Source organism: Colius striatus, chromosome Z, assembly GCF_028858725.1.
Source record: "Colius striatus isolate bColStr4 chromosome Z, bColStr4.1.hap1, whole genome shotgun sequence".
NCBI lineage: Eukaryota > Metazoa > Chordata > Aves > Coliiformes > Coliidae > Colius > Colius striatus.
In genome coordinates, this window is record NC_084790.1 from 3,715,874 (window position 1) to 3,743,405 (window position 27,532).

A 27,532-nucleotide genomic window follows, 5' to 3' on the forward strand; every position below is an offset into this window, starting at 1 on the left:
CAACCCAACCCGTGCCTCTGGCACGCTCCAGGATGTTGCTTTTCGATTCCCTCCTGCACAGACACATCTGTCTACTCGGGACACCCCCACCACAGGGCATGTGGCCACAGAGAGGGATGATCCTGGTCCTTTCACTCACCTAGCTCGTGGCTGTTGATGACTCTCACCGATGCCCCCGGGCACGGTGTGGCTTTCCACAGTGGGTTGTGCTTTCAGTCACTGAAAATGTTCACTGCAAGGTCTAGAAAACAAAAGGTCCCTTTTCAGTATGAGGAGGCTGATTAACATCCCCCCCGGGGTGGGGGTGGGGGAGCTAGAACCGTCACTGCACTGAGTAAATGCAGTCTTGTTATTCCAAGAAAAAAAGGGTGACTCACCTGGCGGAGGCTTCGGAAGCCGTGAGGCCTCTGCAGCACGCACGTGGCTGTTCAGATGAGCCCTCTAGTCACAGGCTTTGGCAGAGGTGTGAAGGACTGTCCTCATGTCCCCTCCGCGAGCAGCTCACACCACCGCCACTGCCAGGGAACACTTTGGGCTCGGGGCTGTCAAATAATGCCAGACACTGTGCCCACGTGCTCCCACAGCAAACCGAGGGGCTGGCTCGGATCAGGGTGTCTCTGGGGGTGTCTGGAGATGGCAACAGGACCTAGTTCCAGACCTTTGTGGGGACTCATGCTCCTCTACCCTGCCCCATGCCACTTGGCAGGCTGCTCAAGGTCCACTTGGGTACAAAGCAGGTCAGGCATCCCTTAAAGGTTTCCCCTGGGAGCTGCCTGGACTTGCTCTATTTGTAACCATTGTGTCATGACTCCTAGGAAGGCCGTAGCACTTTGTGGCTTTTTTCAGGTAGTTACTTCAACACTTCTCATGCTTCCTTCATTTTTTAAAGCCCCAGAGGAGGGAAGAAAGCTGAAGAGGTGAGAAGGAGGAGAGAGAAAGATAGCAGCAGTCTGCTTCCTGCCCAGATTCACTGCTCAGTCAACTTCCTGCGTCACTTCTGATGTGTTGGGCACGGTGCCACTTCACTTCTCGTGTGTCAGGCTTCTGCAAGGTTTTGTGGAGCTGGTGGTGAGAGGGAGGAGATCCCAGTGCATAGGGCAGGACACAGGGCAGGGCATTCCCGCAGAACAATTGAACAGAGAAGCTGTTTGGGCCAGATCATGAATTTTATTTGTTCCTTTTTAGCTGTCAAATTAATACTTTTGTCTTTTATGTGCACATCCTGGGTAGGGCCGTGCTTGGGGAGCTCTGCTCTGCACAGGCAGGTCCATTTTAGTTCAGATGAGGCAGAGGAGATGCCAGCAGCAGGGGTCACAGAGGATTTTGCCCCTGATGCTGCCAAGGGTGAAGAAGGACATGGAGGACAATTCCTTGTTCCAGCCTTTCTGCATGGCCTGAACATGTCAACCCAAGGCCTCCTCCACCTCACCCCCTGCCCTCAGAGCCACTCTGTGGTTTCCCTCCAGTTACTCCAGAAACAAACCTTCAGTTCCAAGCAGAGGTGACAAATAGAGAGACTTTTTAACCTTTTCTCCTCATTTGCACAGGTGCATTCCAGGGAAGCACTCCCACATCTTATTCATAACCCATACTTGTTCCTTTGACAACACTCTTTTATGTTGGGTCAGGTCATTGATATCTGTGTGTTTATTTTGCTCCAATTCCAGAAACAAGTAACGACTCATAATCCTGACTATATAGCTATCTGCCTCTCTTGTCTTTGAAGTAATTTTTCTTTCCCTATTTTCTCAGCCTGCTTCTGTTGGGAAGGTTGATCTGTTCTGTAAACAGTCTCTGCATATCTTGCTGTTGCTGGTGCTGCTCCGTTTTGGCCTTGATCCTGCCCGGAGCCATCCACAAACAGACTGCAGAAGACTCAGGAGGAAGGGGTTTACTCCAACTAGTCCTATGGTTGCTTTGGTTCTACTCAGCAATGTCCAGCTACCAGCAGTGACCAGAGAATAACCAGCTCGTCTCCCACTCCTCCTGATTTCCCTCTGCTGTACTGGGGGTAAAAAAAGAACAAAAAGTGACATTTAGAATCACAGAATTGTTTGGTTGGAAAAGCCCTTTAAGCTCATGGAATCCCAGCCCTGCCCTCATCCTGCCAAGCCCACCACTTACCCCTGGCCCTCAGCACCTCAGCTCCAAGGCTTTGGGATCCCTCCAGGACTGACGACTCCCCCACCTGCCTGGGCAACCTGGCACAGGGGCTGACACCCCTCGCAGGGAATAAGTTTACTGGCAGCTAACCACAGTTCCACCTGCATGGATTACCATGGTCCTACCCACCTGCACAGCTCTATAACTGTTTACGGAGTCTAGGGACGTGTTGTTTGCAGGAGAACAGAGGTATGCTGTTTGCTAATCATGTTTGGGGCCTTCAGGGTGGGAAAATCCAGGATGACGCAGGGGCTTGTTCGTGGTGGGATTTTTCACTCCAGTGTAAGCAAACCCTCACAGTTGACTGGCGTGTGGTTCTCACAGGCGTTGCTGCTTAAATACAAAACATCCTCAGTAAATCCAGCTTAACCCAGCCTGTAATTGGGACAACAGAGCCCTAACGCAAGCAGATTTTCACACCTGTGCCACGCAGCGGGTGGTCAGTGATCCATCAGGGCAAGGCACAACACCCTGATGGTGTTGACAAGCCCTCTGTCCAACCTGTTAAATTTTTTTTCCCCCACTTCCTCTTCATAAGGAGAGTGCAAAGAAGATGCAATGGCTTGGCAAAAGGGCAGCTGAAGGTCTTGGCCTTGAAAGCAGCCAAAATCAAAGCCAAAGGAAAACAGTGTGTTTTATTCCGAGGGAGTCTTACAGTGTCTCCTTGCTCCTGTTTGCTTCAGCGTTTGGGGAAGAGTGCAGAAAACAAGCCTTTATCTATAGCAGGTGGCCCCTCCAGGACACCCCTGGGTGCTTTACACAATGCAAATGGAAAAGCACCGAGAGATAAATGTCTGCACTGAGGATTGAAAGCAACGTTACACAAAGCAAGTAACATGGGATTTCAGTTTGTCTTTGTAAATGCCTATAGCAGTAACAATCCAGTACCCACTGACGAAGAATTGAAGCACTCTGGGACAGAGGAGCATCTCAAGCCTGGGGCCAATGGGACGGGATGACAAGTTAATGTCAACAAAAGGTGTCAGTGTAAGGAAGAGCTGTTGTTTGTGGACACGAGCACATCATCCAGCAGTCAGGTTAGATCTAATCACCACCTTCTTTCAAACGAGGCCTGAGCCAACCACTGGCTGGAGCTAAGGCAGGGAGCAGGGGGACAGGAGGACTGGGGGACTGGTGCAGGGTCACTCCTGGACGTGCACACCCATGTGCCATTTCCTCAGAAATGCTTAGGTTTGAACAAGGCATTTTCTCAAACTCCACAGAACGCTGTCAAAAAGCCATGTGTGCTCTGAGGTCAGGCTGCAAACAATGGGACCAGAGCACGGAGACACCTTGTTCTCCTGCCAAAACCCTTCCTCTCCCCCACTAGCCCTGGAGCTTTCCCTTCCTACACTGTCTATCCCTATTGCAAATGGCATATTCCTCTGTAAGGGCCCAAGCATCCTGCCAGACACAAGATGCTCAGCTGGTGGGACCTAACAGACCATGGTTCCCAGGCATTATTCCCCATCTGGAGTCTCACACTCTGAATATCCTCAAGGTATCTGTCAAGTACCTCACCAAGGGTGAATTTAACCAGCCAGGAAAATGGAAAGCAGCCGTTAGGGAAGGACAGGGCCTGTGCTGGCAATGTGAAACACTGTTTACCCAGTGATGTAAAGAAAGGAAAAAACAACTGCTCATCATACATGAAACGTTGGCCAGACTGTAAAGTGAAATCAAGGAATTTAAAACAAGGGAGTTTACATGGTGCATTTCCTGACAACATCGGGCATTTCAAAGCATCCTTCAGCAGTGTGGCAATCCCACAGTAAGCCAAAAGGATTTATGGGCAGCAGAACAGGCAGTTCCCTTAAAAATGCTATTTCAGATATATGATTTTAAAGGTTGCTACATGGCTCTGTGCCCATTGAAACTGGGAGAAACCCTTGAGCCAGAACATACGGCAATCCAAAAAGCTGTTTGGAGGTTATTGATTATCGTCCATTCCCGCAGCAGGAATGCTACATGCAGCAGTCAGGTGTTGCTGCTCTGAGCTGGTCACGGTGAAAACACAAGTTAAGAGATACACTTGCCTTTAAACACAGTTTTTAATCTGACCCCAGTCAGATAATTGTGCTGAGAGTGTGGGCAGACCTGGGTCTTTTTTTAGATCAGGCCAGAGCAGCCTGGGAAGTCCACATCCAGCCTTTGGCCAGACATGATGAGAGATCATTTCTTCCCCTTTGCACTTAATTGGACCAATCTCACTTGTTAATGCAGCACCTTTGCCACCCAGACAGTGACAAAGTGCCAGGCCATAACCTCCTTAAACTGCTCCTCCCAACAACAGATCTATCAGTGCCCTCTGCACCAGGGAGCAACAGCTACCTCTGGAAAGGAGCAGAGAGAAAACATGATTCTGACGCTCCTGCTGGAGGGAAGAGAGTCATGTGCTTTTTTGTTCCTTCTTAATTTATTTTCACAAACCTACAGCTAATAATTTGGAGAGCAAGGCCAAAGCATGGTCCCTGCCTGTTCTCCTTCCAGGAGCTGCAAGGGGGTCCATGACATGGCCAAGTCCTGGTTTGGGGCTACTGCAGGGACACAGCACAGTCCTGGCCCTTGGCAGCTGTAGTATCAAACCTGCAGCTCCTCCAGGCAGAGTTACCTTGCTCTGAAAGTCATCCTTCTGCATGGCTGGGCTGCATAACTCCCTGCCTTCAGCCGTCCTGTGCCAGCCTGCTCTGGAGGCAGCCTGGCCTCTCGCCAGCCCAGCGCGCTCCGGGTTGTCTCCTGGCGTCTGGGTCTTCCCTCTTGCATCACACCTGGCCTAAGCAAGGCTGCACCCTGCGAGCAAAGCTCAGCCCAGGTGGGAGGGACTGGGCTCCCGTTAAATCCAAGGCTCTCAGAGGACTGAGTCCTTGCACAGACTCACCTTAGTGCTGATTTTATGAGCCCAAGGTGGTGTTGGAGGTCCTGCAGCAAGAGCGGTGCGGAGGAGAGGGGACAAGCAGCAGCTCAGGTACTTGCTGAGTGCAGATTTCAAGGGCCGTGTCTGCCTTTTCCACGTCTCTTTCAAGTCCTCTTTTTCCTTCAGTCCTCCATGCTAATGTTATTTACAGCTTGTACCAGTTCTTTTCTTCCATCACTTCTCCTTCTGCTGCTGCTGCTTTGCATTTAGCTACTGATTATTCTTGTGCCTTGGGAGAAATGTGCTGTCGAGATCTCAGAGAAGCCAAGATGTGGTTGTTCCTGCCTGAACAGTCTCGCTGGTAGAGACCAGCAGAGTCTGTCCCCCATGAGGAAGCCTGCTGGATGTTCTGTGATAAATGGCATGGGATTATTGCTCAGGTTTTGGACTTTTCTCAGTAGTCTATGATTTTTATTTTACTAGCAAATACTCTCCTTATTCACTCAGAGTTTGAAGCCTATTTAAGATTTCCAGTGGTGTTTGTTGACCAGGCATCTGTACCAGTGGTGTGAGATGCTTCCTGCCTGCATCTGGAGTGAATCCAGCCTGTAGACACGTGGCCATGCCAGTGTGTCAGTGTGTGCACTTTGCTTTTCAGTGGGAGGCTGTGGTGTGATGAAGCATTGAGAGTCCAAGGCAATAAAAATGCCACGTGGTAGCGAGCAATGTGACTAGCTGGAGGCAGTGGTTCTGTAAGGCCTGGGAGGAAAACCAGCTAGCTGTGCATTAGTCAATGTTATTTGGTACTTTCTTAAACCACTGACAGTCAGCAAGGTCAAAGCACTATGACTCAGGTCAGTATCAAGAGATGCTGTGAAGCCAAAACCAAGGTCCTGAGGATCTGGTTTTGTGTAAGAGAAGAGCAGAGCATCAGGATGATTGTGAGGAAACTGTACAACCAGGGGGGCACAGAGCAGTGCTGCAGATACACTGCCTCTGTAAGCAAATGAATTGGAAGGAAGATGGAGGTCTGAGGAGGGGAGGAAGAGTGTCTAGTCCCACTGTGTGCTATTTGTCTCTTGGACCCAGGAGAAGAGCACACAGTGTGGTCTGCTGCTTCACAAGATTTAACACCTGGTATACAGAGCTGTACACTCAAGGGAATACTCACAGGAGAGTGCAGATGTACAGCATCCTTCTGAAACACTTGAAGGTGTACAGAGCCCTCTGTGCAGCAGCTCCCATTCTCTCCCTTCTGAATCGTGGAGAAATGGCCTCCCTTATGCTGCAGCTTCCATCGTAAAATAACTGCCTGACACAGTCGCACAAGGAGAGGGAGGCGAGATGTGACCGTGGTCTCACAAGGAAAAAAATCCAGACTGGTGCTCTGAGGAGGTTGTTGGCATGTCTAGAGTTTCACGTTCCTGTAGCTCATCTCAAACATTCCCTGGATTAGCTGATTCAGTCAATTTTTGGACACTCTCCTCTAAAGATGCTCTCCTTGCTGCCCCTTCTCTGAGTTTCCTGTGTGCACTGCTCACGCTGCAAAGAGCTGCAGGGAAAACTCTCCTTGGCTGTGCTGGGACCTCTCCTGGGAGCAGGGGACTGGGCTCTGTTGCTTGCCTAGTAACAAGCTCTTGCCAAAGGGGAAAGAGCCATCCCGGGAGTGGAAAAGGGAGCGTGGTGGTAGCAGTGGGAGGGGGAGTAGCAATTTCAACATTACTAATAACCCTCCTCATCCAAAACCCTGGAGACCCTTTTCAGAAGCCTGAAATGTTGCTGAACAAGCAATGCACTGGGGCTTTGTCTGCAGGGGGATCGCTGGGGGAGGATGGATTCTGCTGCCAGACACTGATGGGTTGTGTTGGAGTGGCTTTTCACTGCCCCAGCAAAAAGTCCTTCTTTGGCAATGGTCACAGAGACGCTGGCCCGTCGCAGGGCTCCAGGGGCTGGTCAAACAGCACGGGTTAGCAATGCTGTCTGGGATTTCATAAAGGCTTCTTTTTGCTGCTCAGTTTTCTAATTATTCTTGTTTGAGCAAGAAGGGAGTTGGCTTTGCCTGATAGTCACCCCTTTTTCCTCCCCACGCTGGGCGGGCTGCCCCTCCTCAGGCACCAGCTGCCTCGGGCTCCAGGTGCCAGACCCTTCGTAGCTGGAGGTATATTAATATTTGCTATGTGATACTGCTGCTTTCTCTGCTCTGTGGGCAAAACACAGCATAACCATGGGAACTTTCTTCCTCAACCTCATCAGCACACCCTGCTAATCTAGGCAAGTCACCCCGCAGCCCTCGCAATGATTAAGCTGAGCGTAATGAGCTCTGTAAATCCTGGGTGTCCCAGCAATTCCTTCTGTTCTTCCTGGTGAGGGGATGTGTAAACCACCGACTTGTCATTGGGAGGCTCCCAGGGTTCACGTTGCAAGGGAAAACAACCCAGCCTGGGCAGCTGCCTTTGCTGTTTTGGGGTCTCTGTGCAGACAGGGAACAAGCCTGTGTTCCAGCTCGGATGTCTTAGCTCCAAAATAACCATGCTGGGATACTCTGGGGCTCTGCCTGTGTGCTGTTGGCGTTGCCCTTCCGTCCGAGCAGGGCAGGGCTGGGGGTCCGCACCGAGCCCAGGCACGGAGGGACTTTTGCTCCACGTGAGATGCACGGGGCTGGGTCCACGTGTCAACCTGAGCGCAGGCAGGCTGGGCTGTGCCCCGCGGCTTTGGGAAGGGCCTGCAGACGCTTATCTAACAGTCAGGGTGTGCCTGGTGCAGCCCTGGCCTCGGGGCACCTTGCTGCTCCCAGAAGCACTCCACAGCCCCATGTGAGTGCTCCAGCTCTGGTCCTGGCCCCAACAACTCGAGCCCAGCTCTGTTTCATGTCCAGGGGCTTTGTTTTTCTATGTCAGGGGGCTGCCTGCTGAGTTGGGCTGGATGTGGAGAGCTGGAGGTCCAACTTCACCCTTCCTGAGCCGTCTCTTGGTGCAACAGGCAGCTGCCTCGCTTTTCTAAGCGTGTCTATGACTTGCTCCCTTCATCTTAAGGGGAATTCTGTTCCATAGTCTGTTTCCAGAAGCAGAAATTCTGTAATTTCCACTCTGGATGTGTTTGTAGCCAGCATTTCCCTTTCTTCCTGTGCTAGCCTTAACGTAACCAACAGTGCTCCTTCCCCCAGTGTTTCTGAGCAGCCAGTAAACCCTCCCAGCCTAGCTTAAGCCAGCCAACCAAGCCCTGTAAGGCATGTCTGCCATGCCTGGGTTACCTCTGCCAGCGCTGCCATGTTCCTGTTGCAGAGCTTGCTCTGCTGCTGCCAGAAGCAAGGGCATTGCACCTTGTGGCACAGCCCAGAGGTGCCCTGGGCTTTGCTGTGTGATACGAGCTCCCTGTCTGCACTTATGGACCTTACACTCCAGCCCAGCCCCTTTTCCCTGCCTGCGAGGCACAACTGGGCAATGCCCAGCTTTTGCTGGGGCTGGGCACAAGGGCACTGCTATTTCTGATGGCTCTTTGACAGCCCTGACATGTGTGTGCAGCATGTGGCTTTCTCATGGCTGCACCATGCTGGTGGCTAACAGCCACCTTGTGATTAACCTCCTTCCCCTGAGCCCTTCTCCTCCTTTGAGCAGAAGAGCCAACAGCTGAGGCTCGAAATTCTTGCGAGGAGCCTAGGAGACCTCTTGCTTTAACCCAGAGACGGGAAGGGAGGAGAAATGAGGTTTGGAGGCTAATTCTGGCAGCATCAGGCACGAGGAAGATCAAAAACTCAGGGCAGGAGTACAAGAGAGGAGGGAAGCTGTTGCGTGCATGCTCCTGGAACCCCCTGACAGTCCTGGTTCATGCATACTGCACGTTATTTCTGTACCTACTTAAATTAAAACCAGCCTTGTCTTGCGGACGCTGACTGGAGCCAGACAATTCTTCTCCCCAGGGGAGAATTCAATTTTCACTCCATCTAGCTTGTGTTTTTGACCTGGAATGACTCTTCTTTTTATTTTTAACAAACACTCCTTCCAAGCCATGTACCGTGCTGCACTTCTCACAGCAGGGCCCACAGCATCATGGCACACACGTGCTCCAAGGCAGGAGTGCAGAAGCAAGCAGCCCACTTACCTGTGATCCCACTGACCCCACGGCACAGCCACGCTCTGACTGGTGATGCTGGCTGGTAGGAAAGGGAAACATGGATCCCTGACCACTTATGCATCCTCTGTGCCTCAGGGTTTAGCTACAGAAATGCCAAGGCAGAGCAATGTGCAGGTGGTGGCCATGGCACAGCTGCCTGGGAAGGCAACGCAGGCAGCATCACTGCTGTATTCACAGAGGAGACCCCACACGTGCAACCCAAGCATCTCACTTGCCTGCCTTCCCAGGATGGGGAGCAGATACCCTGAGGTCCAGCTAGTCACAGAATCACAGAATGGTAGGGGCTGGAAAGGACCTCTAGAGATCATCTAGTCCAACCCCACTGCTAAAGCAGGTCCCACCTAGATCAAGTTGCACAAGAGCATGTCCAGGTGGGTTTGGAAACCTCCCGAGAAAGAGCCTCCACACCCTCCCTGGGCAGCCTGGGCCAGGGCTCCCTCACCTCAGCACCAAACAAGATTCTCCTCATGTTTAAGTGGAACTTTTTGTGTTCCAGCTTTTGTCCATTACCCCTTCTCCTGTCACTGGAGACAACAGTAAAAAGTGCTGCCCTATCATCTTGACACCCACCTTTTAAATACTTGTACATGTTGATGAGGTTCCCCCCTCAGCCTTCTCTTCTCCAGGCTGAACTGCCCCAGCTCCTGCAGCCTTTCCTCATAAGAAATGCTCCAGTTCCCTGACCATCTTGGCAGCCCTCCCATTCTTATTCCTGCCTGTTCTCTGATAGATCCCCTCACAACCTTCCCTCCACAGGGACAACCTGCTCCAGGCTCTGTCCATCTCCCCTTGGAGCTGGGAGAGCCCTGGCTTGTGGAGCCCAGCCCTGACTGCCTGGAGGTACAGCTAGGGATGGGTCTTTTATTATTAATCAGTATTATTAATCAGTTAGTTACAATTCAGAGATGCCACGTGCCTGCCTAATTGAGACAACAAAGGCACCACAGCTGCCTCCCAGAGGTGCTTTCCTTTCTGCAGCACAGACCTTGGTGCAGGACACATCCTTACTCCTGAGCCTCTCTTACAGACCAGCCTGCCAGTCCTGGAGACAAAACCTATCAGAGGCTCAGGAGACACAGTGAAGTCTGGGCTAGAAGAAAGCTAAATGGGTTTGATGTGTTTATTCATTTCTGCAGTCCTTAAAATCCTTTCTTAGCTCTTTTGAGAGCGTTAACTGGCGTGACTCTTGATCTGTAGCCGCACCGAGCGCCGTACGCTGCGAGCTGCAGCAGACAGCAGCAATGTTTTGCTTCTAAGTCACTAATCTCCATGAGTCTGTGCTATTCTGGGTGTCTCTCCAGCAGGAGGAGAGGCTTCTTCAGGGTTTTATAATCCACCAAGGGCACAGCCAGCCTGTTTTGAGCCACCTCCATAACAGCTCTCAACACCCAACACGGCAATTAGTCACCACTTACCAGACATGACGTACCCCACCAGCCCAGCTCCTGCCCGCGCCCACGGGGGTTACGGACTGGCTGCCCGAGAGCAACGACTCTTCTTTCTTAATCCGGTGACTCCATAGTTCATCAATCCGAGATAGGCAAGTAAATAAGTCAGGCATTCAAGACTGATGCAGGAAAGGGCAAATATGTTACTAAGCGTAGCCCACTGTTTGTATGCATTACACACCAGGTCTGCACAGGATGCGGAGGAGGGAGCTCTGAGCTGTAGAATTACCTCCTGTCAGAGAGCCTTTGGCTCTGGCTCTCTGGACACCGTGGTCCCCATTGGTGCTGCCTTCCCCAAGGACCAGAGAGGACGGGCACGTTCCCATGCAGCTGGTGCTGTACAGGCATGGGGAATATGCTTGGCTTTGATGTCCCTGAACAGAGATGCTGGGGTTTGGCTGGCATGGTGGGTATGGAGAGGGATAGACTGATTTTCCTTATCCCGAGACAAATGAGTGAGGTTCCTTCAGTGCACTTGGTGGAAGAGAGTGTTGCTGAATGGCAGCTCCCGGCGTGCCAATGTGCAGAGAGGCACGAGGAAAAGCAGCAGCCTGTGGGACCTCACTCATGTGCTGCTGCAGTGGGACCAACTCCCCATTTCCAGTGTCCAAAGACTGTGTGCCTGGAACCTCCAAGGGAAGCCTGCCTTCTGCCATGGGGTTTTTTAATGGAGAGTTAAAAAAACCTCCTTCCTAACTAAAGGGAAGCCAGTAATCAAAATGTAATAGCACTCAGATTGTTAAAGCAGTGCCTTGACTGAGAAAACAGCCACATGCAGAGGCTTCCAGGACTCAGCTCACTTTGTACCAGCAAAATAAACCCTCAGATTAAATGTACACCCTCTCACAGAACGTTGCTCTGGCAGGCAGCTCCAATCTCTCTGACTCACTGCAGGTCCACCCCGCGTGGCTGGGGGCTCACTGTCTGCCGTGGCCTCTCCGGGTGGCTTCCCAGGGTCAGGGTCCCATGCAAAAGTCATCAGAGTGATAGTTCATTTGATTCTGTGATCCTTAGACGCAAAAAAAAACCACCTCCAAAAACCCAACAAGCACTGTGCAAATAAAGCAGAATGTAGATTTTAGGCCCTTGAATCCTGAAAAGCTGTTGCAAATTAATCCTCTTTGCACTTGCCCAGATGCACTGTGGCACCAGGACCGGAGGCTGGAGGGCGGAGGGGGGGGGGGTGGAAAAGCAATACAGGATGACTTGTTTTCTTATGAGCTGGATTCCACTCCAAATCCCCAGTTTTTATAGACTTTTCCGCTGAAGTCTGCTCCTGCCCGGGGCATGCCTGTGTAACCGCTCCTCTCTCTGCATTCCTCAGATTCTTCTTCTGCCTGAGACGCTGGATTGAAGAAGAAGGGGTCCCCGCTGGAGAAAGAGAGGCAAGGAGGAGGAGGAGGAGGTGGTGGAGGAGGAGGTTTCCCTTGGACTTGAAGCTGTCAAACCAGAAAACCAAACCATGTCACAAGTCATACAGAACCACGTGTTGCGTGTTGGACAGAGCGTGTGTGTTTCCTCACAGGAGGAAAGTAAGAGCTTGCACCCAGGCTGCTCCTCTCTGCCGATGAAATACACCTACTACTCGGCACAGGGCTGGGCTGACCAGCCAGCAATGGTGCTTCAAGGAGCCCACCCTGTGTTTGAGCAACAAAATACCTCTCTGGAGAGACCCAATGCCCTGTATCAGCCAAAGGATGAGGAGAGGGAGGACACCGGCACAGATCCTGAGGCTCACCTGGTGTCTCCTACGTTGGACATCTCGATTGAGAGCCTCAACCAGCTGATCCTGGAAATAGATCCGACCTTTCAGCCGCTCATGTGCAAGCCAGTGAAGGAGGCGGTCCAGGCTGCTTCTCAGGGTGACACTGCTGCCACCAAGAAACAAGATCGGGAGGCAATAGGTGAGGCAAAGGGCTCTAATTGTACAGTGGAGCCAACACAGCTCAGACCTCATGAAAACCCTGTGCAAGAGGCAAAGTCCAGGGCAGAGAGCTTGGCTACACACCAGCCTCAGTGGGCAAGGATGAGGTCCTGTGCTCCTGCGGAGGGCTGGAAATGGGCGTTGGTGGCATCCCCCGCTGTCCTCAGTGAGATCAGTGTGGGATGCTTGTCTTCAGATATCAGGTTTTCACATAAAGAAGCAGAACAGACTGTGTGTCCAAGCTCTCTGCTTAGGTGGGGCCCCTGTGTGATCACTCTTGAAACATCTCATGTCCAGCCAGATCAACAGGATACAAAACAAAACAGGGAGAACAGCCTGTAATTGAGCTTGGTGTTTGTTTCCCTGTGTTTGGAGAAAACATTTCGTGTTAGAACTGGGACTTGTAGCTCCTAATCCAAGTTGCTGCCATCAGTGACTAGAGACAGGCCCTGACCTCTGGATGCAATGTGTGACCATGCTTTTCCTCAGAGCAGAGCCCCAGCTCTACCAAAGGGCCTTTCCCAGGGTCATACTTGACCTGTAGAAGCACAAGGATTTGAAGCCAGATTTCCAAAGCCCTGGGCTAAGGTACTGATCGTTACACAACCATCCCATTTAAATGTTCCCAATCATTTTGCCAGGGAAATTCTTCTTCCAGGGCTTATGCACTCCTCCAGCAGCATACCTGGCATACACGAGGCAGAACACCAGCAGCACATATCAACCCCCTCTTTCTGCTCTCAAGCATGGATGCCTTTTGCAACACTCCTCTGTCATCCCTGCACTTCAAAGCTCTTCTGCCTGTGCTGCTTCTGGCCCAAGCATTCTTGGCTGTGGCTCTTTTTGCAGCGTGTGAGCTGCTCGACACTCTGTGCACAGGACAGCACCAGCAGACAGCGTGTTGCACGCTGCTGCAAGTCTTCTGGTGCTCTGGAGGACAGATCTGTGATGTGTTTAGGTGCCTAACCTAGGGCTCTTTCCAGGGGAAGGTCACATGAGAAGATGTTAAACCATGAAAAAAATATCTGTTCTTCCTGAACCCTCGTGCAAACATCTGCATGAGGAAGGTGAGGTTGGAGGAGGACAAAGTGCCTCTGCAGCCCAGGCAGGCGTGAGGGGCCCGATGCTCTAGCAGGGAAGCAGCTAAGCTGAGTCAGGGGGAGCTGTAGGATGGAAGAGGGTGGTGGCTTTGCAGATGAAATACCGTGGCAAAGTGCAAGTTCAACTCTTGGCTCCTCAGACTAGTGTTTGGAGGCATTCAGGTGCCTCTCCTTTAGGCATCACTCAAGGGTTAGAGACCCAAGCAGTTCAGCAGGTAGCACGCTGGTGGCTTTGAAAAGCTGGCTCCAAGTATGGAACTGAACATCTGGGAATCTGGCCCTGAATTCAGTGAGAAAAGCCTCTTTTCAGCCTTTTTCTTGGTTTTAAATTGTTATTTCTTTAAGAGCTCTTCTTTTTTGTACAAAGTCCCTACTGAGGCACAGCATCCCAGCTCACCCACCTGCTCCTGCTCCAGCCCTGTGACCTGTGCCTGCCCTGCTGCTTTTTTTTTCCCCCTGTGGAAAAGCTCCCATCGGGTTCCTGCCTCCCCCTACTTCCCCCCTTGGCCATGCAGAGAGGGCAGCACAGGACCCCATTGCACTGTTTGAATAATTCCCACCCCCTTCCTTTTTGCCTGAAGTATAAATTCCCTACAACTTGATGTGAGGGCTGGCAGGAGACTGATGGTGCCCAGAGTCTGTGAGAGGGGCTTGTTCTTGTCTAGTGGAAACCAGAAAGAGGGATTTTGGCATAACAGACGCTGTAACAGTCAGAGGCATTGATGAGAGTCACTGACTCCCGCTGGTCCCTGCTTGTTCCTGGAGGAGAGCGTCCGGGCTCGCGTGACAGCTGGGCTCCGTGTTTGCGGCACTTTTGCCACTCCTTGATGCTGAAAAGCTTGCCAAGGTCCTGAGCAAATATTTGAGGTTTAACCACGCATGATAAGCAGGAGCAAAGGCAGAAAAGCAGGAGGCAAAAGGCCTCCTTTGCCCAGTGCACACATGCTTCTCAGTTATTTCTTTAAAGGACAATTAAAAACCCTCATTTCATTTCCCTTTTTTGAGGGAGACATTGACAAAAAGCATCTGGCCAAGAGCTTGCTGTAAGGGAGAGCAGAACCACATGGCTCCTGAGCCTTTCGGAGGACAGGCTTTAGAGGAGCTGCTCCTGGCTGCCAGTGGCAGTGAGGGTTTGGAGAGGGAAGGCTGTGGTTCTGGCTCCTTCCCGTGCGTGGTCCAGCTGCATCCCCGCTGGGGACCAGCCCTTCTGCCTTCCCTGGCGCCTCCTCGGCGGCTCTCTGCTGGCCGTGCACTGGGATCCGCAGAGAAAAGGGGCTCAGGGAGTAACTTTTGTACAGACTTGTGCTTTTCCTGCTCAGCAAGCTTTATGCCCCAGAGGTCTGGTTGTTCCTTGCAGTAAACAGGGTCCGCAGTGCTTGGCAGTCTGGAGCCAGCTGCGCTTCCCCAGCCAGCTACCCTCACCAGAAGGTCCCAGCGCAGGAGCGAGGCACATAACATCAACTGTCAGGGAACTCAGGGCTGTTTAGAGCAGTTTTTTTATTACTGCAGCAAAAAAAGGTTTCTCTCTCTCCAAGAAACACTTTTAAAAGGTGGAACTTTCCTGAACTCTATGGCAGGGCAAGAACCAGGAGCTGAAAACAAAGCTGGGCACGTTCAGACTAGAAAGGAGGTGCAGGCTGCTAGCAGTGGAGGTGATTAACCACAGGAACAACTTCCCTCGGGAGGTGATGAATTTGCCATCGCTCCAAGGGCTTAAATCAAGTCTGGGTGTCTCTTGCTAAAAGGTGTCTTCTAGCTCAGCCAGAAGTGGTGGCTTTACTCAAGGAACCCAGTGGCTGACATGCATCAGGCACCTGGGGAGCCAGGCACTCCTTTGTCCTGGCCATGAGGTTTCCCCAAAGGTCTTAGAGCAAGTGATGTTCTGTCAGATGTGTTACCATATAAATGGGGCTAGGACGTGCATTCCATGCTCCAAGCATGAACAGAACAGAAAGAAACTCACAGCAGGACACAGGCACAGGAACTGCCTTGGAAATTACAGAATCTTTTTTGGTTGGAAAAGCCCTTGAAGCTGCTGCAGTCCCAGCCCTGCCCTCACCCTGCCCAGCCCACCACTAACACACAGCCCTCAGAACCTCAGCTCCACGGCTTTGGGATCCCTCCAGGGCAGGGCAATCCCCCAGGTCCCTGGGCAGCCTGGCTGACACTCCTCTCAGGAAAACAGTTCTGCCTCAGCTCCAACCTCAACCTCCCCCGGGGCAGCCCGTTTCCTCTTGTCCCGTCACTCTTCACTAGAGAGAAGAGACCAACTCCCAGCTCACTCCAGCCTCCTGTCAGGGAGTTGCAGGGAGTGCTCATGTCTCCCCTCAACCTCCTCAGCTGAACACCCCCAGCTCACTCAGCTGCTCCCCATCAGACTTGTGCTCCAGACCCTTCCCATCTCCAATGTCCATCTCTGGACATGCATCTTATGTCTCTAGAGAGACTTGTGCATGGTGGGATAAGGGAAGAGAGAACAGCCAGCCCCTGCTCTGTGCTGTGCACTTGCTGCTGACATGGCCAGTCTCATACCTGACCCTCAGAGCCATATAACTGCCTTTGTCCCATGTGGCTTCCCTCTGCCTGCCACTCCACAGCCATGGTGCAGTTGGTACTGGTGTCCAGCTGTGCCTCAGGGCCAACTGACATCCCTCATGATCCTCCCCGCTGACAGCTCAGAGGGTGCACACTACTGACATGGGCACCCTCCAAACTCAACATCATCCCTGAGGGGAGCAGCCAGATGTTCTTCTCTTGAGTCAGGTACAAACAGAGCAGCTGCTGGAGGAAACACCCTCCACTGGCTGCAGGTCTGGGCAAGAACCAGGGGCTGTGCAGGCAGACGTGACTGCCTGTAACCCCTCTGCCCTGGGAACCTGCCAGTGATGGGGTGGGTCACCATGGCTTGGTGGCTGTGAAGAAATCAGCCTTCAGGGAGTCTTAACAAAGGCCATTGTTGGGCCATGGGGTCTCCCTGCAGAGCCTGGGGTTCTCCCCTGTGCCCAGGCATCCTGCAGGGCATGTTGACCTGACCCACAATTAATAGCAAGAGCAGAGACCTGTGACTCCCACAGAGCATAGCTGATGCAGCTAAGGGCTTAGAGACACCAAAATGCTGAGGGGGTTGGAACATCTTTCTTAAGAGGAAATGCAGCAGGACCTGGGACTGTTGAGCCTGGAGAAGGCTGAGGAGGGACCTCATTAACACTTACAGGTACCTAAGGGGTGGGTGTCAGGAGGATTGGGGTGACACTTTGTTCTGTAGTGTCCAGCAACAGGACAAGGGACAATGGACATAAACTGGAACACAAACAGTTCCACTGGAACACAAGGAAAACTTGTTTGGTGCTGAGGTGAGGGAGCCCTGGCCCAGGCTGCCCAGGGCGGGTGTGGAGGCTCCTTCTCAGGACGTTTCCAAACCCACCTGGACACGTTCCTGTGACCCTGATCGAGGGGAACCTGCTTTGGCAGGGGATTGGGCTGGATGAGCCTCAGAAGTTACTTCCAGCTCCCGCCATTCTATGATTCTAACAAACCTCACTCCACCACTGAATCAGTAACAACCTCCTTTCTTCCTGCAGACATTAAATACATAGAGATGACTCCAAGCAGAGCCACAAGTTCCGAGCTGCTGCAGGGCTCCCCCAGCCCTTCAGGCACACCATTCTCAAGGTCTCCCCAGGGCAACAGCTTCCTGCCCCAAAAAGGGGGTCTCAGAGGTAACTACAGCACCAGTGGCAACGTGGTTTTCTCAAGCCCAGCCAGCCCCTTGAGCCCCTGCTCAGGCACCTCGAGCTGCGCTGCCTCCCCGCCCCAAAGCACCGCGTCCGAGTGTGTGGCCGCAGGCACAGACGCCATCTCCTACGGCCCCGCTGCTCTCGGCACCTCCCCAGCCTTGGACAACTTGCTGAAGCCAGTGCAGGTGGTGAGGGCCCAGCAGAGGGGCAGCTGGGTCTCCCTGCTCTCCACAAGCCCTGGCTCAGACACCAGTTACATCCTTGGAAGGTAAATGCTGCTTTATGTCCCACTCGTGGGCTGGTGATGGGGATGGGAGGGGTGTTGGAGTGGTTACCCCAAGTCCCACTGTCTGAGACCCCCTTTCTGAGGCTGGAAGTCGGTGCCCCACGAGGTCTGTGGCTGTGCATCACGTCCCAGCTGAACAGCCCCACTGATCTCCTTCTGCTCTCTGGCTCCCTCTTGCAGCAGCACCCACTCTCTCCACAATGATGACTCAGATGCTCACCCCACTGCCTGCAGCTCCACCGACTGCCTGTCCCCTGCCAGCTCTCTGGGCAGTCCCTGCCCACCTTCCCCAAGCATCAGGTCTCACTCTGGAGAAGCTTTTGGCCTGAGTCCCCACCAGCCCAGGGCAGCCTGCACCACCAAAGCCAACACCTCTCCATCCCAGAAGACACAGGCCAGCAGCTGCCCTGCCTCCATCCTCAACACCACAGCTGACATCCCAGTGCTGCTGGTGAACGGGTGCCTGGAACAAGGAGATGCATCTTCCAAGCTGGCCAAGGCTCCTCCAGCCTCTGCCAAGCAGATCCCCCCTCCCAGCTGCAGCCCAGCCTCGAGGCTTGGTGGCTTGAACAATGCACTGTCAGCACCAGCGCTCTCCTCTGCCTCAGACAGTAAGTCACCTCCCTGCCATCAGGCAGGTCTGCTGGGAAAGGGGCTGTAGACCTCAACAGCTGCCTGGTTTATCTGTGAATGATAGAGATGAAGGACAGGAGGTCCTTGATCTCCACAGGGCTGCAGGGCTCTGTGGTGACCTCCAGCTCTTTGCTGATGACCCTGCATTGGCCATGGTGTTTTGCCTAGCAGGGTGCTGAGGCACAAGCTCAGCAGGCAGAAGGACTTTGGTCCCCTCAAGGAGGTGCAAACATATTTATTTATAGCACCTGAGAATGAGAACCATAATTCTGTCATTTCATCCTTGTTTGAGGGCCCAGAATGGGTAGGGAGGAGGGGTTGGGGTTCCAGTTTGCTCTGGAGAGCATCTAATGATACCAGAGTTTATAAGGCCCCTCATTCAAGAGTAAACAATAGGGCTATTGTTCTCTGGAGGAGATTAGCAGAGGCAGCTCTCTGGGCAGAGGGTTTTAATTGGGATTCTTATGGGAACAGCAGGAGAACTTTGTGGGTCGGATCCTCAGCTGGTGTAAATCCCTGTGGTTCAGCAGACTTGTGCAGGGCTGAGCAGACTGGCATTGCTGGGGGATCCCACGTGCTGCCCTTCTGTGCTCCATCACAGCCTGCCAAGAGATGTAATTACATGGAGAATTAATTATTCTGAGTAAGGAGGAAGCTCTGTTCAAAAGGATTGGGAAAAAACCACAACCTTCAACCCTGACCAGCCTGAAAGAGAAATCTCTTTGCTAGGGCTCTGTCCTGCTCACTGATGTCTGCTTTGAAGGTCTTTCAGGTCCTCCACTGGCCTTGACACCATGAGCTCTCTTGCAGGTGCCTCAAGATCTGGGCAGCCGACCATGAAGTTTGTGATGGACACATCAAAACACTGGTTCAAGCCAAGCATAACCAGGGACCAAGGTAAGACACAGCAAATGTCTCTGCTGGGATAACCCCCCCTGAGTCTTGCTCTCTGGTCTCCGAGCTGGAGTTTACCTCCCTGCAGCACCTCAGTCCAGCTCTTGCCCATGCTGAGGTCCTGTGAGCACTCCATGGTGGCAACTCAAAGTCTACTGAGGGCTGACTGGTATGGAGAAACCCACTCATAGATCCAGGGGGAAGGCTCAGAAACATAGGCTGTGCCTCTCTGTCCCCTACCTCAAGTCCAGCAGAACTTCTCCTGCCTCTGACTCCTCTGACTGTGCTGATACTCAGCATGGCCTGGGGAGGGGCTGGCTGTGTCCTGGGGACCACAGGGACCCACGGGACTGAGCCAGGGCCCATCAGTCCACGGGGACACAAGGGACATGTGTGGCCTCAGCCAACGCTCTGGAGGGTTTCTCACGGCTGCCAAAGAGCAACTCCCCGCGAGAACATCAGCTGGAGGCAAAAGGCAAAGCCAGGGAGGTTCCACCTGTTTTGCTTGGCTGAGCCTCTGCCTGTGCTTTGACAGCAATCCAGCTGCTGAAGGACAAGGAGCCAGGCACGTTCGTGGTGCGGGACAGCACGTCGTACAGGGGGTCTTTTGGACTGGCCATGAAGGTTCCTTCCTCTCCATCTGGCAGCCAGACAGGTACAGGGGCTTGCTTTGGAAAGGTGGGCTTGGCTTCAAGGATTTAATTGAAATCAGTCAAACAAGCAGAGAAGCCACAGGACTCTAGTTGTGTGAGGGATGCTGGCAGCAGAGTCTGTGCGTGCCCATCACAACCCTGCAAGGGGAGTGACAGTGTGCTCACCACTCAGAGTAGAACCCCCAAGGGACGCTCTGGGATGTGGGAAGGGGAGGGCAGGGGTGAAACACTGGTGCTGGAGCTGTCTTTGACCCCACTTGCAGGTGAGGAGAGCAGTGACCTTGTCCGGCACTTTCTCATCGAGTCCTCTGCCAAAGGGGTGCATTTGAAAGGAGCCAGCGAGGAGCTGTATTTTGGTAAGGATGGTGCTGTTACCCCCAGGAGCTGTTTCCAGAAACCCCTCAGAGCACCAGCCAGGGCTGGGGCTGCTCCACAGCTCCTGCCCACACTTCTCTGCCAGGGAACCTGTGGCAGCAGTCTCCAAAACAGGAATGTGGGATGGGGGGTTGGAGAACCCACCTTTATCACTGTAAGGCCCTAAATAGTCCAGCTTAACCCTCCTTCCCTCCTTATGAGCTCCCTGGGACACTGATGTGAGGCCAGAGGCACGTAGGAGGGAAGTTTCAAGCCTCAGGGCCCTCTAAATCATCTATTGCAGGGAGCCTCTCTGCCTTTGTGTATCAGCATGCCATCACCCCACTGGCACTGCCCTGCAAGCTGAGCATCCCCACACGAGGTAAGTGTTGAGGGCAGCAGAGGTGCTCTGAGAGGTCCCTCCTGCTGGTCTGGGGAGGTGGGAAAGTTCCACAGTGGGGAGGGGGCTGAACAGCCTGGCGCCCCTGCAAACAGGACCCACTGCCCTGGCTGGAGCCAGAGCAGGGACCTGCAAGAGCTGAACTTTGAGTCCAAGAGGATGGTGACTTGCTTTTGCTGGAGGTGGAGGGTGGTCAGCAAAGCAGCAAGGAGCAGGGGACCACTGAGCGTGGGCAGGAAAGGAGGAGTGGGGAGAACAGAGGTGGACAGAGCCAGGAGAGGGAGATGGAAGACAATTTATTATTGCACTAAACCCCTGCAATTTAAGTGGTCCTGGGCTTTTAGGCCTCTTGTGAGATAAGGAATCACCACCCAGTGTCAAGTGGTGACCCAGAGCAGCCTGACGTGTGGCATCAGGGCTCCTGCTTGTTGTTTGTGCAGATCTCACTGATGGAGAAGACAGCCCTGACTGTGCTCCAGAGTCCACACTGTCCCTGCTGAAGAAAACTGCTGGTAAGGAAAGAAGCAGGCTGCTGTCACCAGGGGACAGTCCAGCTGGAAATAGCTACAGCTCTGGACATGCACCCATGCTTTGGGCTTTACAGAATCACAGAGTCATAGAATGGTAGGGGCTGGAAGGGCCCTCCAGAGCTCATCCAGCCCTGCGACAGCAGGTTCCCCTCCATCAGGGGGCACAGGAACATGTCCAGGTGGGTTTGGAAACCTCCCACAAAGGAGCCTCCACACCCTCCCTGGGCAGCCTGGCCCAGGGCTCCCTCACCTCAGCACCAAACAAGTTTGTCCCAATGTTCCAGTGGAACTTTTTGTGTTCCAGCTTGTGCCTTTTACCCTTTGTCCTGTCACTGGCCACCACAAAACAAAGACTGGCCCCATCCTCCTGACACCCACCCTGTAGAGATTTATCAGCATTGACAGGGTCCCCCCTCAGCCTTCTCTTCTCCAGGCTCAACAGCCCCAGGTCCCACAGCATTTCCTCATCAGGAAGATGCTCCAGGCCCCTGATCATCTTGCTGGCCCTGTGCTGGCCTCTCTCTCCGGCAGTTCCCTGTCCCTCTGGAGCTGGGGAGCCCAGAACTGGATGCAATAAAGTCCAGTTAGTCCTTACCTATCAAACACCAGGTTCTATCTTTTTATATCATCCACTTCCGACACCATTCACAGCAAAAGCTGTGAAAAGCCAGCGCTGGCTTTGGAGCTGGGCAATGCAGGAGGTCACCCCAGGGTCTGTGTGGGTGACAGTGCCATGTCCCCCTCCTGGTTTTGTCACCAGGCTGGAGATACCTGCAGGTTTTCTTCATGTCCTCAGATTGTGGGCCTGAAAGACAACCTGATATGGGGTTTTTTTCTCTTAAGAAAGGAGACTTTTGGTCATTACAGTGGTTAAATAAATCTTGAAAGGACAGTTCTTGAGGTCACAAGGCTGATCAGAGACCCACAGTTCCCTCTATTTTAAACAGCCTCTGATTTCTAATTCTCTGTCTCGATTGGCTTTGATCAGTGTTTGAACTGATGAACATCTGGAGTTTCTAGGAGAGGGATTGGGGCAGTTGAGGGCTGGAGAAATTCCTGAGAAGCCCTATGTGAGATGCGTGGAGACCGCACAGCAGGACAGGGAAGGGTCTTTGCTCCCCTTGGGTACCCGCAGTGTGTGTGTGTGTGTGTGTGTGTGTGTGAGCTCCAGGTGAGAGCAGAGAGCAGAGGGTGTGTGAGAGCCCACACGGATGGGTCACAGCACGCCCAGGGCAGTCAGGAACCGCTCTGTTTTGCTGGTGATTTTGAAAAAAAACCCACGTTGGCAAGCCAAAAAGTTTAGTTTGACCCAGAACAGCCCTTTAAACAGCTCAATCAGCCCAAAATGTCATGTTTTAGGTTGGCCTTGGGCCATGAGTGAGCTGGCTCGGAGTAGTTCTGCTTTTCATTAAAGGAAATATGTAAGAAACAGGAACAAAAATCTCCGAGTGTGACATTTAGAAACCGGAAATTAAATAACTTTGACTTTTAAAACAATTAGTGCGAAGAATTAAAAGTAAACCAAAATCAATCTGTGAAGAATTTCTGAGTCACCAAATCTTTCATTTCCATCAAAACAAATCTGCCCCACGTCCGTGTGTCTGGTTCTGCAGGGTGAAGCCTGGGAGCCTGCCCAGGACCCATCCTGAGCTGAGCTCTGTGCTGTCCTTTCAGTGTGTAACGTCCTGTACCTCAACTCAGTCAACGTGGAGACACTGACGGGAGCCCCAGCCATCCAGAAAGCCATCTCTTCCACCTTTGAGCTGGAGACGCTGCCCACACCCACCCTTGTGCACTTCAGAGTGACTGAGCAGGGAGTGACGCTGACAGACATCCAGAGGAAGTAAGAGCTGCCTGGGGAGGGTCGGGATGGAGCCAAGGGCTCACCCACCAGTGGGGAGGTGCAGGGCAGAGCTGAATGGCTCATGGAAACAGAGCTTGCCTGAGACCACCCAAGCTCCTTTCTTGCCTCTCAAGAAAAACTGGCCTGCTCAGACAAATCCAAGGACAGACTTGACCCCCTTCTGTTACAGCACAGGGCATGATGCTGCTTTGTGTGAAGTTCAGTGGCAACACCTCAAGAGTGGGAAGCAGGAGCTGGCTGAACCAAAGAGCTGCCTGCACTTTGCCTGCTGCCAGCTCAGCAGGACCCTCACACCCTCTGTCCCCCACACCCCCCCGTTCCCAAGCAGGGCTTGAATCTGCAAATACCTGTTTCTCCCACCAGCCCTACCCAGGCACTTTCCCCTTCTAACCCCACATTCTCTTCCTCCTCCTGACAGGGTGTTTTTCAGGCGACACTACCCCCTGGCTTCCATCAGGTTCTGTGGGATGGACCCTGAGAACAGAAAGTGAGTTATTGGCCAGTCTGGGGACTGAGGGACTCTGGGCTGAGGGTGTCCATGCTGGTCTGTGCTCCCTTCCCCAAGGGGTCTGGGCTGAGGGTGTCCATGCTGGTCTGTGCTTACTTCCCCACCATTCCCAGTGCAGCTCCATCACTGCACCACTTAAAATCCCAAATCCCAGCCCCCAGCAGTGCAGCCCCTGCCATGGGATTAACTCACTGGGTTTAGCTAAATATAAACCTTGACTTTGCAGCTGATGGAATGAGTTAAACATGAGTCTTTGAGTAAATCCAATTCTGTTCTTCCCTCAGGTGGCAGAAATACTGCAAGTCCTCAAGGTAAGACCTGTGTGGGAACCTGCCACAGCCGAAGCTCCCCCAGGAGAGGGGAGATGGAAGCTCCCCCAGGAGAGGGGAGATGCTGCTTTGGCCCAGCCTCGCCTCTTTTGCAGAGCAGCAAAAAAAGCCAAAGCTTAAAAATGAATCATAGGATCATTTTGGTTGGAAAAGACTTTTAAGATCATCGAGTTCAACCCCTGCCCCCACCACTAACCCACGGCCCTCAGCACCTCAGCTCCAGGGCTTTGGGATCCCTCCAGGGCTGGGCACTCCCCCAGCTCCCTGGGCAGCCTGGCACAGGGGCTGACACCCCTCTCAGGGAAACAGTTCTGCCTCAGCTGCAGTCTCAACCTCCGCTGGGGCAACCTGAGGCCATTTCTTCTATTCCTGTCATTGGGAGAAGAGATTGATCCTCACTTCACTACAGCCTCCTCTCAGGGAGCTGCAGAGAGTGAAGGGATGTGATAAAAGTTAACATGGTGGCAGGATGAGAGGTGGGACAGACGGGTGAAGCTTTGTGGGGAGTGTTGCTCTGTAGGTCTTGCTGAGAGGCTTGGCTGAGCCCAGTTCTCCACATCCCCTCATGTAGAAAGCCCCCGTTCCAAATCTGTCAGCCTTCCCAGTGCCTCTCTTGCTCCAGGCTCAGGAAGTGAGTTTATATCTGGCTCTACCTTGCGTTCAAGAAACTTTTCACAGCTGGGGAAGCTTTGCCAGAAACACTTCTCCCGGCTGTTTTGCTTCCAAGCAAACGTGATTGGGGAGCAGGCCAAGGTGGAATTGCTGGAACCAGGGTTTTGTTTTGTGGCCAGGGCTAGTTTAAGCATATTCCTTTAGATTCCCTGGATGCAAACTGAATCAACCTCTCTCCTTTTCCAAAGAATCTTTGGGTTCGTGGCCAAGAGCCAGACAGATTCGGAGAACCTCTGTCACCTGTTTGCAGAGTACGACACCGTGCAGCCACCGTCGCTTGTCATCGACCTGCTCTGCAAGCTCCTGCCAGGCCCGTAGAGGACAGAAACCCCGGGACAGCTCAGGGCTGGCAGCTGCCCACACGCTGCCAAGCTTCTACTGCTTGCCTTTTCCTGCTTCTGGGTTGCATTTTGGCAACAGCTCGTATTTATGTTGGGTTTTTTCTTTCGTTACGTACCCATCATGTCAAGAGTCTCAGTTAAAGATTTTATGCTGTGGTGGGATGAGATGCCTCTCCCAGCCTCTCCATGGGGCAGGGCTCACCATGATGGGCACTGCAGGATAGTTGCCTGTGGGGAGTCATGCCAGGCTGGGAGCAGAGCTGTGGGCTGGGAGCTGAGCTCCCTGTACAGAACTTCCACATCACACACCGTCTTGCTCTGCTCTGGAGGACTGAAATGCCATTTCCACCAGCAGCAGGGGATGCCTGTACTCAGGATGGCCAAGCTGAGGCATGTTTGGTGGAGCTGAGCTCCTGCCTTTGGGGATTCAGCCACAACCCCCCCCCACACACACACCTCAGTGCTGTGGGAGAGGGGATGTGGTACAGGCAGCAGGGACTCAGCTCCCCGACAACAGACCAGCATCAGCAGGCACTTTTGCAAATCAAAGCGTATCAAATCACTAGGCCCTGCTGGGGGATCCTGCCTCCCTCAAAGAGCGAGGCAGAAAGGTCAGAGCAGTGTGGTTTTGCCTGGTGCTGGTAAATTCTCCTGCCCTTTTTCGCCGAGCTGGGTTACGGGACAGCTCAGCCTCCCAGGCAGCGCGGCAAGCTGAGGAATAAATGTTGACATTTTCATGACAGTAAAACGTTGGGTTTTTGGAAATGACTTGCATGACTCTGGGCCAGATCCTCAGATGACGTAAATTGGCGCAGCCCCATGGAAGTCAGAGCTGCCATGATTTACACCAGCTGAAGATTCAGCTCTTGGTGCAGTGTCAGAGTGGAGCAGAGCAGCTCTGAGCCCACCACACAGTCACCTCCCCTTAGCACTCATTACCTGGTGCCTCTGCATTGTGTTAATTTTACCCCCTGTGCTAACAAACTCTGATTGGGGGTATTTGCAATAGAGCATCAGATCATTTATCTCACCATAAACACTGCAGAGATGTTAGAAGCTGAAAAGCCTTCCTCTGTGCTCTCAAACTGCCAAGCACGTGCCTGCGTTGCACATAAAGGAAAAGTCACTCTCCCTTGGGCCACCATAAAAACAGATATCAGGGGACAGAAGGGCACCTGCTCCAGATGAGAACAAACAGCTTGGTGTGTCCACTCATTCTGTCTGCCTCAAGCCCTGCTCTGCCAAAACCCAGCACCCAGCTGGGGCGGAGCTGGGGGAGCCCTCAACCTGCAGCTCTGTACCCATCAGGCACAGGGGACCCAGAGGAATGTGGACCCCCAAGGTCACAGGCAGCTCAGGATGGATGTGGCTCAGGCTCTGGGTTTGTACCTCCTCAGCCCTGCCTGGCCCAGGGCCCACAGAGACCTGCAGCCCCTCATGGGAGGGTCAGTGCAGTCAACAAAGGACCCCATCATGTTACCCCATGCCCTGCCTGCACCCTGCCCATCTACTGGGGTAAATAAGGACAGAACCACCACCGTGTGCAGAGCTTTCATTACCCAACACTCAATAAGTGCTGTGCCCAGCCCTGGGACTCCACATGCTGCACAGTCATGAACCGGCGCTGCTTCCCTCCTTTGAGTGTATCACGATGCTGTCCAGGACTGCAGCAATGAGCATGAAGGGAAGATGAACATCCAAAGGCTTTGGCTGCAATCAGTGCTTTGTGGGGGACAGCGCTGCTGCCCCTGAGCCTGGGCCCCTGCACGCTGCTCCCCTGCATCACCAAATCCTTTTGCAGAACTCCAGCCATAACCAGGAGGGCTCATCTTCTGGGGAGCAGGACGCTGGCTGCTTTTCCCCGCTGTGGGAAGGGGAGCGGGCCAGTGGCCAGGCACCATCTTCCACACGTGGAATGTTTAGTTGAGCGAGCAGCCTTCTGCAGAGCGCAGGCCCAGCCACCGCGGGGACAGTTCAGCCAAAACCACCTGGATTCGGGGAAAAAAACAAACAATTCCCTGAGCTCCTCGTGGCTTCCAAAGCTTCTGCCAGGCTTCCTGGAGGCGCAGCTCTTGGTTTTGGTTCCTGGGTCTGTTTCCAGCCCTTTTGTAACAAACCTAAGCCCTGTCCTGGCCGGGCTGGTGGCTCTGTTCCCGGCAGCCTCTGCCACCGGCGGGCGATGCCGCGTGCGCCCAGCCACGGCGAGACCCCGGCAGGCACCAAAGCTGCGGCACGTGGCTGGGCTCATCCTGGTCACAGTGGCAAGGATCACAGACACGTGGGTGCACAGACACGTGTGTGCTCGTGTGGGTGACACACAAAGCCCCAACACGGCGTTGTGGTGACAGCGGAGTGGGCTGCAGGGGCTCCCGCACAGAAACGTCCTGGCCTGGCACAGAGGACAGGGAGCTGCTGGCTGTTGCAGGTGGGGCTTTGCTCACCAGAGAGATGCAGAACAGCTCACACGAGGCCCAGACTCACCACTGCATACCTCCTTCATGCTGGCACAACGAGGTCCTGCCGTGGCAGCCCAGCACAGCCCTTGGCAGCAGCACTTCCAGACACCAAGAGGGGTGGGAGGGTTTGCTTTGCTCATGTCACTGGCTTCCTGGTGACCTCCAGAAGCAGGGAAGGGCCACAGCCCTCCCTCGACCAGCAGTGCCCGGGGGAGATCACGGGATGGGGGCAAACCAGCCCCCAGCCCCCCACTC

The 27,532-nt window shown here is 53.3% G+C and overlaps 1 protein-coding gene across 1 annotated transcript; it reads left to right on the plus strand.

Annotated features, from left to right (window-relative positions):
- Positions 1-12,058: 12,058 nt before the first annotated feature.
- Positions 12,059-24,798, plus strand: TNS4 (tensin 4). The gene is made up of 12 exons (XM_062018796.1): positions 12,059-12,500; positions 17,202-17,625; positions 17,824-18,254; positions 19,087-19,173; positions 19,706-19,825; positions 20,087-20,179; positions 20,482-20,559; positions 21,018-21,089; positions 22,782-22,950; positions 23,390-23,458; positions 23,764-23,790; positions 24,669-24,798. Exons 1-12 carry the CDS (start codon positions 12,059-12,061, stop codon positions 24,796-24,798), a joined length of 2,142 nt encoding a protein of 713 aa, XP_061874780.1.
- The last annotated feature ends 2,734 nt before the right edge of the window (positions 24,799-27,532 follow it).